The following is a 12,666-nucleotide window of genomic DNA, read 5'->3' as shown; positions in this document are numbered from 1 at the left end:
CCTCGGTAGTGTTGAAAAAGAATTGTGGAAATTGAAGCTATTTCCACCAGTAAATAATAAGAAGAATTTAAGCAAAGATGAATTCGATGCCCAGCATGAACTTGCCGTTGCCCCCAAATTACGGTAGTCATCAAACCCAGTGACAAAGGGGGAAATGTTGTTCCCCTTGATGAATATATGTATGTATCTGAGATAGAAAGACAGTTAGGTAACACCAACACTTATCAACGACTAAATAAAAATCCATTTCCAAAAGACAACATCAATGAATTCTTGGACGATGGGCTTTATGAAGAGGTAATTACTAAATCAGAATGAGAATACTTAAAAGTTGATACCTATAATATTCCAACATTATATATTTTACCGAAATTGCACAAGTCATCCTCAAATCCTCCAGGAAGACCAATTGTGTCTTCCATGGGAAGCCCAACCCAACGATTGGGGCAATTTATCGACAAAAAATTGAGCCCCCTTGTACAATCATTACCCTCTTATGTTCAAGACACCAGGGATGTATTGGGTGTCCTCGCCGGTCTCGAGCTGCCCCCAGGTCCGTCCTCATGGGGATCGACGTGGAATCTTTGTACACATCGATCCCGCATGAGGAGGGGCTCCGGGCAATGTCCTTTTTTCTCCGCAAGAGATATCCCTCCGCAGGTGCCCACAACAGCTTCTTGGTCGATTCCATGCATTTGATCTTGACCCAGAATTGCTTCATTTTTAGGGGCAAAAAAAGAGTCTAAAAATATGTATCAACGCTTTTGTGAACGGGGATACTCCCACTCTGTCTTACGGCGGGAATTAAAGCGGGCATGGAATCTAGACCGTGGGGATCTTCTGGGCGCACGCGGGGGGAGGTCCAGGTCGGAGGGAGGGGGACATATGTGGCTTGTGACCGGCTATGGAACCCACTGGGAAGACCTGCGCAAGTTGCTGACAACCTTTTGGCCAATGCTTACAGCTTCCGCTGAAATTTCAGAGGTCGTGGGCCCACGACCATTGCTCACATCCAGAAGGGCACCAAATCTCAAGGATAAATTGGTTCACAGCGAACATGGTACTAACAATAGCATGTGGCTTCAACGAAAAGTGCCTAATGGCACATTTAAATGTAGTAAATGTAAGCTGTGTCCTTTTATTGAGCGTACTAATAAATTCGAAAATAGTTCTGGTGACACCGAATATGAGATAAGATCTTTTATAAATTGGGAGACTACATCGGTTATCTATATGATACAGTGCCTGTGCAAACTGAAATATATTGGTAAGACCAAAAGAACTATAAAAGACCGGGTACTTGAGCATTTAAGTTAAATTCGGGGAGGGAAGGCAACAGGCGTCATTTATGATCATTATGAGAATGTCACAATAATGACACTAAGGGTACCCTAGTCAAAGGAATTTATAAATTAAAAGTTTCTGCAAGAAAGGGGGATTTTGATGAATTACTATACTGTAAATAGACATCCTGGATTTTAAGTTAAATATGTTATCACCTTTGGGTTTAAACAGGGCCGGTTTAAGCAACAATGGGGCCCCAGGGCAAAATAAACCTGGGGGCCCCCCCCCAACATATACCCCGGAACAAAAATCGGCATTAGGGGACCTTTTTTGCAGCTGGTATAGTCAGGGTGTGAAGTCCCAATCGGTCAGAGCTCCACATTCTGGCTATCCCAGCCTGCATGGGGGACAAGGGGTTAAAAAGTTTCAGGAGGGGGGACCCCACATAATTTTTTTTTTAAATTCCCACACTCTAAACATAAAAAAAATTGGGAAAATAGGAAAAAATGCCAGGGATCTTCATACAGCCATATTGCGGCTGTATAGCGATCCCTGGCCAAAACGCTGCGGCTGCGTATAGACCCCCTGGAAACCCCGTCAGGAAATTTATTGCGCTTTCGTTTGATGCATGTAAAATTACACTACCGTTAGGTTTGCTACTAAAAGTTACATTTACCGCATTTAAAACTATACTTTTTTCCTTCTAAACTTTAAAATCGATTTTCTCAAAAACTATAAGGTCTTTTTGAAAAATTGTTTTTTCCTCTTATTTTCTAGCATTTAAGGTGGATTTGCTATTAACCATTAAAGTCGGCAGGTTTTTAAATGTGTTTTTTTTTTCCCTTTGAAACTTTAAAATCGATTTTCTCAAAAACTATAAGGCCGATTTGAAAAAAAATGTTTCCTCTTGTATCCACTGGGGGCCCTTACAAGCTCTGGGGCCCTGGGGCAGCTGCCTCCTTTGCCTTAAAGGTAGCGTCGGCCCTGGGTTTAAATGCAGAGTTGGATCTGACCCCGTTCCTATGAATTAAACGTTATGATTAACCATTTGAGACCCATCCAAAAAAAAAACACAGTGTATAAGAACATTGATTTAATATCTAAGTTATCATATAAGTCTGATACTAATTAATATCAAGCGTGGTGTAAATGGATGCACAGTGATTGATGAGTGCCATGTTCTATATGTGCCATGATTGAAAACAGACATATGAGAAATGTTGCAGGATCACTATTGTTGATGCACATTTAACAAGGATGTGTCTGCATATATCTCTCTTCCACTAACATTGCAAAAGGTGCTTTACAACTATAAGAACTGTTTTCATATTTTCAAACTTTTTGAACGAAATGCTTTTGGACAACTTCAAGAAATACATGATACATGATTTTGGGATAAGAATTGATAAAATAACCAGCTTATGATGAATGATATTGTCTCTCCTGGATATCTCTACATTAATCATTTTGCTAGTCTTGGCTAGATGCACGGACGTTGTATTGCTATGTCCGTCCATAGTTACCAGATGCCATGCAGTGATTGGCCAAAGCATAGAGGCGGACAGTCCAATTTCTTTTTACTCACTCCTTGTATGTATGGAGGCCACACCCTGAGGAAGCGTCAAAGTGTGACGCGAAACGTAGGTGGGCAGGGCCAAGCCGCACGCTCGCAGGGCCGCAAACACGTGCGGCGAATCCCGTGGTCTGGCATCCCACTGCTCCCAGCCATCCCTGCCATCCTTGCAGTCTCTGCCGCTCAGGCCCGTTTTGGCTGTCCTTGCTGGGATCTTGGTAATCAGCACAGCGGTGACGTTTGTTGCTTGGCAAGCATGCAACGCTGAAATTTGGCATGAGGAAACTCTTCAACTTGGACTTTCATTATCTAACGTGAAGCCTCACCAACATACTTATGGGGATATCGCTCTCGGAGATAAGGGACAGAACGCCGACAACCTAATGCGGTGAGATCCATCCTTTATAAGCCTTTTTCTGGATTGCCTGCTGTACAGTCTATGCAGAGAATCATATCTTCTTGACTGCTAAGCTAACTTTCCAGTGGACTATATTATTCCCACAAATTTTTTTATGCACAGCAACGCCAGATTTTTTCTTAAATGGGCCCCTACCGCAGTATTTTTACATGGCACGTGCGTGTCTGCGTGGAGTGTGTGTAGCTCAGAAAGTGTGTGTGCAACCTCACAATACTTAAAGGGATACTGTAGGGGGTCGGGGGAAAATGAGTTGAACTCTAATGGTCCCCCGCAGACATCCTGTGCCCGTGCAGCCACTCCCCAATGCTCTGGCCCCGCCTCCCATTCACTTCTGGAATTTCAGACTTTAAAGTCTGAAAACCACTGCGCCTGCGTTTCCGTGTCCTCGATGCCGCTGATGTCACCAGGAGCGTACTACGTAGGCCTAGTATGGTCTGTGTCTGTGCAGTACGCTCCTGGTGACATCAGCGGGAACAAGGACACAGCAATGCAGGCACAGTGGTTTTCAGACTTTAAAGTCTCAAATTCTAGAAGTGAACCGGAGGCGGGGCCGAAGCATCGGTGAGTGGCTGCATGGGCACAGGATGTCTGCGGGGGACCTTTAGAAGCCCCGGGTAAGTTCAACTCATTTTCCCCCGACCCCCCTACAGTATCCCTTTAAGGAAAGGTGGGGGGGGGGGGGGGGAAAGGCTGTGCATCCCTAAACACATGTTGCAATTGAATGGTTAATCGCACAGGCATACACCGCCTCTGCCAGACTAATAAATGTTAGCACTTGTCTTGGATGCAGGGCATGCATTTTTCAAACTAGGAGGTACTTTCGCTTCCAAAATGGTTTGCATGCAAAGTATATTATACTAGACACTTGCGCCACGGTGAGGCAAACCTCCGGGCAAGTGACCTAACCTAAATTTAAAACCTCGGGAGCAGCTATGCAAAAAAATTGTGTAGCTTACATTTGGTAGAGCAGCAAGGAGAATGGAGTTAACTAAGTAACTGTCAGGTTACAGAAAAAATACTTTCTATGAGCCTCCAACCCAATTGAAAAATTGCACTACTCCGTAGGAGGAGCTGTACTGGTTAAATACTGGATTACTGTAGCAAATACAAATTTGATAACCAATACTGCTGCATGTGCTGAAAAAAGGTACAAATTTTATTGTGTGACATCTATTTGTATAGATGATTGACACAGACCTTGGATTGTGTGTAATTAAGCCCAAGTGGCCTGGCCACAAACCTATGCACAAACATGTGCAACACTCACAATCTTCATTGGCCAAACCAATATCATATGTATAAAGTTTGCCACCGACCCAAAGATGGTATGTGTCAAGTCCAAAATCGCCCAGCATCAGCCTATGCAGAAAAATGGACAGACTACCAATCTTATTTGGTCGTGTTTGGCCCCACCACCGACACACACCGAGGCCTCAGGATGAGCTCACAGTCCTTATTTAAACTTCAGTGCACACTTGAATTCATAAGACCTCCATCAGTATCAAAGCAAGCTTCAATCTCAATGGAGTGATTCACCTTTAAATCGCTTGCTGCAAGTAGATGTCTCGTTAGACACAAAAAAACAACTTTTGTTGCTGCTCCCTAAATAAGGCAGGCTCTGTATATATGATCTCCGTGGGGGAATATGATACAAGGTGGCAATGCTCTTACCATCTCACTGTGGCTGCTGATGGTTAACTCACGATTATGTGGCGTTTTGACTGTGGTAAGGTGACTTCAAAGCGTCTGTATACGCGTCTGGCCGCACTGGTATCCCGTCAGATCTTGTAGCCAGGGCTCTCCAGACATCAGAGGGGGCTTTCGGGGGCTTGCGGAGAGGCGTCCCTACTATCCGCGCTGCTCCCCTTCCTGCAAGTCTTCACGTTCTGGGCCGTGTGGTGTACTTCCTGTTGGACGCCGTGTTAGCGGCTATGCGGCCATGCGTCTGGACATCCGCGTGAGCGCTCACCGTGCTGATTCGCCGCCTCCTGCTGACGCCAGGTCAGGTTAGCTGCTCCCAGCCCCTCCTCCTGAGTTTCCTGTTTGCATGATAAGTAGTAGCAGATTTGCATATGATTTGCATCTGAATTGAATGCGAAGTGTGCAGAAAGTCTATATAGGTGCTACACACTGAGCTGGTGGTCATTTCAGATGCAGCCTTAGTGGTATGCAACCTCACAATACTACCTATGCCCTGATACTTCACAGCAGCTGCATTTTATGGCCAAATTATTTTTAAATACATGAATTTTGTTGTAATGGCCCATCACCATTTGATATATTGAATAATTGTGTCTATTTTGTACATCAATAAAGTATTTATCTCTGTACACTAAGGTGGCTGATGACCCATGTACAGTATGTTGGTGCAAGTTTTGAGATTCAGGATTAGGGTTAACCCCGCCCACTATATGGGTATAGTGACAAAGTGCCTACATGACACATGCCACTATTTTGTTTTGCTTTTTTGACATAGAGGAGAGGCAGCCACGAGGGTGCATGGATAGTTCAGCGCACCTGGACAAGTGAATTGCTATGCTGACAAAGCTTTGCAGGGGCGCTGTGGAGCACAAGTCAGGGGGAGACCTTTGGGGCGTGGCATTGCTCGGGGGCCTTGGGGCTATTGCTTTCTTTACCTCTATAGTAGCGCATGCCCTGTGAACAGGTGTCTCTCAACCTCACCAGTTTTTCCTTCACCAATCTGCCCAATTGTAAAATCCTTGGCTAGCAACTATGCTGTGAGCTGAAGTGGGGCATATCCTGCATTTTCTTGACCTTTTCCTCCCTGTAGGACAGAATCGGCTGGTCACCAGAGACCCAAAAACCTCATTTGCACACCAACTGACTTGGAAAGGTCATCAGGGGTGATCAGTCAGGATGGTATGGGATGCATGATAATAAATGTTGATTAACTAACTAGCTAACTCTTTCTAGTCAGAAATGTAGAAGGAGGCCTGTTGTCAATGCCTACTATCGTTTCCTGCCATGTGCATGAAAAGAGGTACCAGGTTCTACTATTTCAAAACCTGTTTCAAACTCAGATTTCATCTCTGGAAGGGTCAATAGCCCAAACTTCCACTTCACTCAGAAGCTAACTGGTAAGATTGCTGTTGCTGAGACAAAATTATCAGATTGCGTTGAGTTATATTTGCAGAGCTGACACAGCGAAGTGTTAAAAAAAACAGCATTGTATATTTTGTACGTGAATACAACTTTCTTTGTACCTCTGAAACGTTGTAACTCCTCAAGTTGTTTGTAAGTAGGGGACTGCCAGTGTGTCTATACACAGTATATATTAGCATTCACATGTTGATCATTCCTGTTTGTAATTCCAGAAACAACAAAATGTAGTGCAAACACAACATTGATGGTGGATGAAACTCCTACCGGGAAAACCTTCGCTGTACCATGTTATAAGCGTTACCCAAACAACCAGGGTACAATAAACTACTACTGCAACGCAGACAAAGTATGGATAGAGCAATCAAATGAATGCATCTCTTCATGGATAGCAGAACAGCTGATAAACATGCAGGTAACACATGGCCTATGCTTTGGGATGACAGATCATTTGAATAATTTGATTTCTAATTTAACAACCCCAATTGGAATTAGATTACAGGTTGTACATAAGGATCAATCTTATGCAGGAGAACAGAGGTGCCAAATGGATAAAAGGAAGCTAAATGAGCTTAAAAACCAAATTCTTGGTAAATAGAGGAGGTAATGGTGGACTTACCTCCTCCAAGTAGACACACAATGACTGTAGTAAACTGACTGACTGACAGTCAATATATTTTATTTATGAACTCCAAATATGCAACACGTTTCACAGGTTTGATCCCGCTTCATCAGGCAATAACAACGGAGCGATAGTTGTAAACAGAGATAATTGGCTCATAACCCATGTGTAGTCATACAGTCATTAAATTGTATAAAAATAAAATGTATATAAAAACTTATAACTATAAATAAATATCAAACATTAGAGGTGAAATGGGTATTAAAAAGTGAGGGGGAAGGGGGGGATTGGGGTAAAAACGGTGGAAAAGGTAATTGAGCAAAACTGTTAATATTCTTTTCGCATAACATCTTGCAAAGATAATGTTTAATTAAAATTTCAAGTAAACAATTTTGGGAAAAATTCCCTTTAACTTGCGCGGTTTTCGCGTACATTGCACATTTCCACAAAAAAACACACCGATCTTTCGGGCTAGAATAAAAATGATTGTTTTAGACGTTTTGCGCTAAAATATAGTTTTATATGTTTTCACAATTTTTTTTATTTTATTTTTTAATTGTGAAAACATATAAAACTATATTTTAGCGCAAAACGTCTAAAACAATAGTTTTTATTCTAGCCTGAAAGATCGGTGTTTTTTTCGTGGAAATGTGCAATGTACGCGAAAACTGCGCAAGTTAACGGGAGTTTTTCCCAAAATTGTTTACTTGAAATTTAAATTAAACATTATTTTTGCAAGATGTTATGCGAAAAGAATATTAACAGTTTTGCTCATCACTGCTCGCAAACATATTGGAATATTGCCCTGAGGTCCAGTTTCCAAAGGGAAGGGATCATGCTCTGCTTCAGTGTGTCACAGTACATGTTGGCTGGCATTCATGGTTTGTTCAATGAACTCTAGCCAGTGATGCTCAGCAGAGCTCGAATATTCGAGCTCTTTTTCAGCTATTCGAGCTCGGTATTCGAGCTCGAATAGCTGCAGCTATTCGAATGGGCTACTCGAGTGAACTCAAATATCCCATTCACTATTCGCGCTATTCGAGCAAACAGCGCTATTCGAGGTGGGCAAAACTAAGAGACATCTGTGGAGGCGTATTATGGAACATTTACAAAATATTGGCAATGTTAAAAGTTTGACCCCCATCGCACGACATGTGCGACAATGCTCTGCCTGCAGCAGCAACAAACTTAGGTTTGTGGGACTTGATAGAATACATAGTTCGATCCGTGGGGGTAACTTTGATCGTCTGCTTTTACAGCGCGAATCACGATGGATTTACGAGCTGAAAGCATGCGAACCCCCAGGCCTCAATGAGACTGTTAGTTTTGCCCACTTTTTACCTATATAGGATCTTAAGCGATGCTTTGCGGTCTGCTGCCTCCCCCTTGTTCCCCCTAACCCGTCCACTTACCATCTGCGCGATTCACCTCTGGCCTTGATGAGTACGTTGCCTACTCCCTGTCCAAACATATTGAAGCATTAATATATATCTTTTGTCTTTTAACGCGTTAGCGTTTAGGTACGTATATGCATCCAGCGCAGGACATATGTGTGTGCCTGGATGCACCATGCCTCCTCAACTATGCCGCTTCTGGTACCTCTATTTTTTGCTTGTTGTTGAGACGTTTTCAAGGCGTTCTTTTGCGGTCTGTGTAGATGCTGCTGAATGTGCTGTGTGTATGCAAGTGTATTCCGGAGGTCCCGTGTGATGCAGGGGCGGAGCCCAGCGGTGACGTGTGTGGGGGCGGATTGCCTCGCTTCCTCCCCCGGACTGCGCGCGCCGCCTCTGGATGCCGCTCCCCGCTCCCGGCGCCTGATTGGTTCCTTCCCCACATTTGAACATGTGAGGGGTAGAGTCGAGGACACGCCTTCTGATGATGCCGGACACTCGGCGAAACTAGTAAGGGCTGTGGCCTTGGAGGAGACGCCATCCCGCCACGCTCTTCCCACTGGCTCCCCGTCTGACCATCCAGGTGACATGTGCACATGCACCACGGGTTGCAGCCACACCAGTACAGTTCCATCCTAGTCGCTATCCCTTGCGACCACCGCACAGAGACTTGCCTGCACTAGAACTAGAGTCCACACTGTGGTCCTTGCAGTTTGACACATCGATCCATGGGACATATAGGAGCTAAGCCAGCAGCCACCTACGGACACATCCAGAATCGGGCTTCATCTCTGGTCTCTACACATGGGTATGATCCTGCCTATTGACATGCCGGATGGGTGAGATGTCTCCACACAGGTCTTTGCTGTCAAGACTGTGTTCATAACCTGATTTGTTATCTGCCACTGTTGCTACTATTGCTGCTGCGGCTCTCTGCCTTCATGAATTGATCAGACCTGGAGTGCATGTCTCCACAGACAGGAGAGCAATTTGTGCTCTATACATCTGCTCCAGCTTGTTACTGTCTACTTCCATCCACTATTCAGCATACTAATTGCTTGCAAGCTAACTAACATTTTGATCGGTTTGTGTGGCCGGCTGTATACATGTGCTGTGTGAGTTGGTTGTATGTGTGGTGGGATGGCCATTTCCTCATGTTTTTAATGTTTTATATATTGTTATTGTGATACTTTATTCTACAATTAAAGATTTATATAGATTTTTCTATTCAAATTAGCTTTGGACTTGAATACTTTGGGATCACCTGTAGTTTATATACCTCTCCTGACACGTGTGATGATATTACAGCGCTATTCGAGGTCGAATACCGAGCTCGAATAGCGTCATAGCCCAGATTGATGTCCTTGGAGCCAATCAGAGGGCTTCCAGGCCCTCTGACGGCAGCCAATCACAGAGGGGGACCCTGGCCAGCCCCTACCCTATAAATAACGGCCGCCATGTTAGGTTTTTCCGTCCTTGCTTGACTTGTACAGAGAGAGATCTGCTCCTTTGTGCTTTGGCTTAGCAAGTGCTCTATTGTGGTCAATCACCTAGCGTTTTTGCTCACATACACCTGCTATACACACCTATATTGTTGTTAGCTAGATAGAGATTGTATTTTAGTTAGTAGCTTGTGTGTTACATAGAGACAGCTGCTGCTGCAGGCAAGCTTAGAGCTTTAGGCCTCAGGGCCTTGCCTGTGTGGGCAGCTGTCCTCCTGTTCTCTGTTAGTTTATTTCTCATCTATACCTGTGTTTGTGCTGTGTATTCTGTCCTGTCTTGTCCTTTACTACTGAGTGATTATTGTATTTTGTAGTTATACTGTACTAGGGACACTCACTGTCACTGTTCATAGCTCCTGCGTGTGTGTGTGCGTGCTCTGTCTGTAGTGTACAGTACACACTCTATTTCCTTCTACTGAATCATCTGATTACTACTGATTATTGTATTTTCTAGTTGTACTAGTGTACTAGGGACACTCACTGGTCATAGGCTAGCTCCTGCGTGTGTGTGTGCGTGCACTGTCTGTAGTGTACACACACTCTATTTCCTTCTACTGATTCTGATTACTACTGATTATTGTATTTTCTAGTTGTACTAGTGTACTAGGGGACACACTCACTGTTCACTGTTCACACTTACTGATTACTGATTATTGTATTTTGTATTTGTACTGTACTAGTAATCACTTAGCGATCTAATCACTTAGTGATTAGTGTTACCTCACCCACCAACCCACTCCATTAAAGTACCCCACTTTTTCACCCGCCCTTTTAAAAAACTTTTTTGTTTACGCCAAAAACATCTAAGATGTCTGGAAGTGGCAGCCAGCGCGGTTTGGGCAAGGGGAAGGGCAGCAAGGGAATCAGTAGGAGAGGGAGCAGCATTGTGGCAAGCCGCGCCACCATGCACAGTTTCGCAGCAGCAGCAGCTGCGTCAGTGGCTAAAATTCCGCCTATAGCCACTGGCCGTGGACGCCTTGGGCGCCCAGCAGGAGCATCTGCAACTCACGCTGCAGAGACACAGCAGCAGCGTGTAGTACCTGCTCCTATTTTCCTCCAGCCGGGTCGGAAACGTCCCATTGAGGAAAAGGATGCAGCCACTGTGATGCAACTGATGACGGAGGATGAGCAGCCCGCCATCAGCTCTGCATCCGAGGCCTCCACCCTCACCACCACCCCTGTTTGCAGCAGCCGCCCAGCAGGGCCTGGGGAGGAGGCCAGTTCACCGTCACAAGTTGGCGACCTGTCATTCAGCAGTCTTTTGACCCCAGGCATCATGAGGGAATTTAATCACCAAAGTTCATAGGGAGCCTGGATATCAATATAACTTCAATTTATTAACAATTGTACAAAAAACCACAGCATGATAAATAAAATCAATTAAAACTCTCGCAAGCGCCAGCCTAGGGATCAAAAATAGGACCTATGAGGTGCACCTCAAGTACCGGTAATAATTTTTCTTCAGGCCTCTTTTTGCAAGTCCCTTGTGCTAGCAGCAACCACCATCAAGCAGGTACTAATCTTCAATCCAACCCGTGTGCTTTTCTTTATGCACGCCTCTTTCACAAGGAACTACACTCTCATTACTTGCACATACAGTGCAAAACCCTTGCAGGCCGAGCAACAACCAGTTAGCTTGCAGACATAGCACAATCTTCAGTTGAGCCAAGAATTGACAGGTAGCATAACTGGACAACGTCCCCTAAATATGCAACAGTTCCTTATTGCTCATTGCCTGTTTCCGCATAACAGCAGATTACTCACGTGCCCCATGTGGTAGATGCTTTCTTTGCTTACTGCACGTTTGTATTCTGATCATTCAATCATGGAGGTCACAGCGGCATACAGCGTGCGCAGCAGCGCTGTCCGGGTGCAGGGCCTGACGGGAAGAGAGTGGAGGCACGGGTGGAACCATGAGGGAATTGTCTGCTGTTGTTGGCGATTTTGAGGAGGAGATGCTGATGGGCACTTTGGGGGAGGAGGGATTGGACAGCAAGACTGTGGCGACAGTCAAGCAGCCCATCCACGCATCAGGAGAGGAGTTTGGGGGGTCATCATCCCAGCAGGACATGTTTCAGGAGGGGGAGGATGATGATGATGATGACAGGGTGACGGACAAAGACTGGGTGCCACCACCAGCACCTGGGGATGTCATCATCAGCAGCTCTGAGGAGGAGGAGGAGGATGCGCTTGTGGGCCTTGCAAGGAGGCGCATCATTGCAAGCATTGGCATCAGTAGGCTGGTCCCACAGCCTGCTGGTGTCTCAGGCTCAGCAGCAGCAGCAGCAGCATCTGCCAGTACCACCACCAGCCGCACCCAAGCCCCCCCCCCCCCCCCAACCACCACAGGGAGACAGGCAGCAGCGGCTCCAGTCCGTAGGGGGTTTTTCACGTCACCAATCTGGCAATTTTTCACCATGCCCACAGTTCACAGCAAGTACGCCACTTGCAACCACTGTCAGCGGAAGTTGAGCAGAGGTGCAGACCCCTTAAAGTTCAGCACCAGCTCTCTTATAAACCATCTTGCTGCTAAACATTACCACCAGAATGAGGAGTTCAAGAGGCTGAAGGCATCTGGTGCTGGCAGTGGCACCACACCCAGCACTGCACAGCCTTCAGCAGCAGCAGCAGCAACAGCAGCCACCCGCCCTCCTGCTCCTCCAGCACCACCAGCAGGAATGCAGAAACGCACTGCTCCTCCCCCCTCTGCAACTCCTGCTGCCGACACTGAGGCCTGTTCTGGCAGCCAGTCCTCA

At 45.4% G+C, this 12,666-nt stretch overlaps 1 protein-coding gene across 9 annotated transcripts in view; it reads left to right on the top strand.

Annotated features, from left to right (window-relative positions):
* Positions 1–12,666, top strand: part of LOC137570379 (adhesion G protein-coupled receptor F5-like) — a 271,619-nt gene that overhangs the window by 188,766 nt on the left and 70,187 nt on the right. For all 9 annotated transcript variants that reach the window (XM_068279056.1, XM_068279057.1, XM_068279064.1 and 6 more), the window contains one exon: positions 6,611–6,810. In XM_068279056.1, the coding sequence (XP_068135157.1) occupies positions 6,611–6,810 (200 nt within the window). The remainder of the gene's footprint in view (positions 1–6,610; positions 6,811–12,666) is intronic.

The sequence above is a fragment of the Hyperolius riggenbachi genome, chromosome 4, assembly GCF_040937935.1.
Source record: "Hyperolius riggenbachi isolate aHypRig1 chromosome 4, aHypRig1.pri, whole genome shotgun sequence".
Lineage (NCBI taxonomy): Eukaryota > Metazoa > Chordata > Amphibia > Anura > Hyperoliidae > Hyperolius > Hyperolius riggenbachi.
The sequence above is the reverse complement of the archived record's forward strand: the minus strand, read 5'-3'. Positions and strand labels throughout refer to the sequence as shown.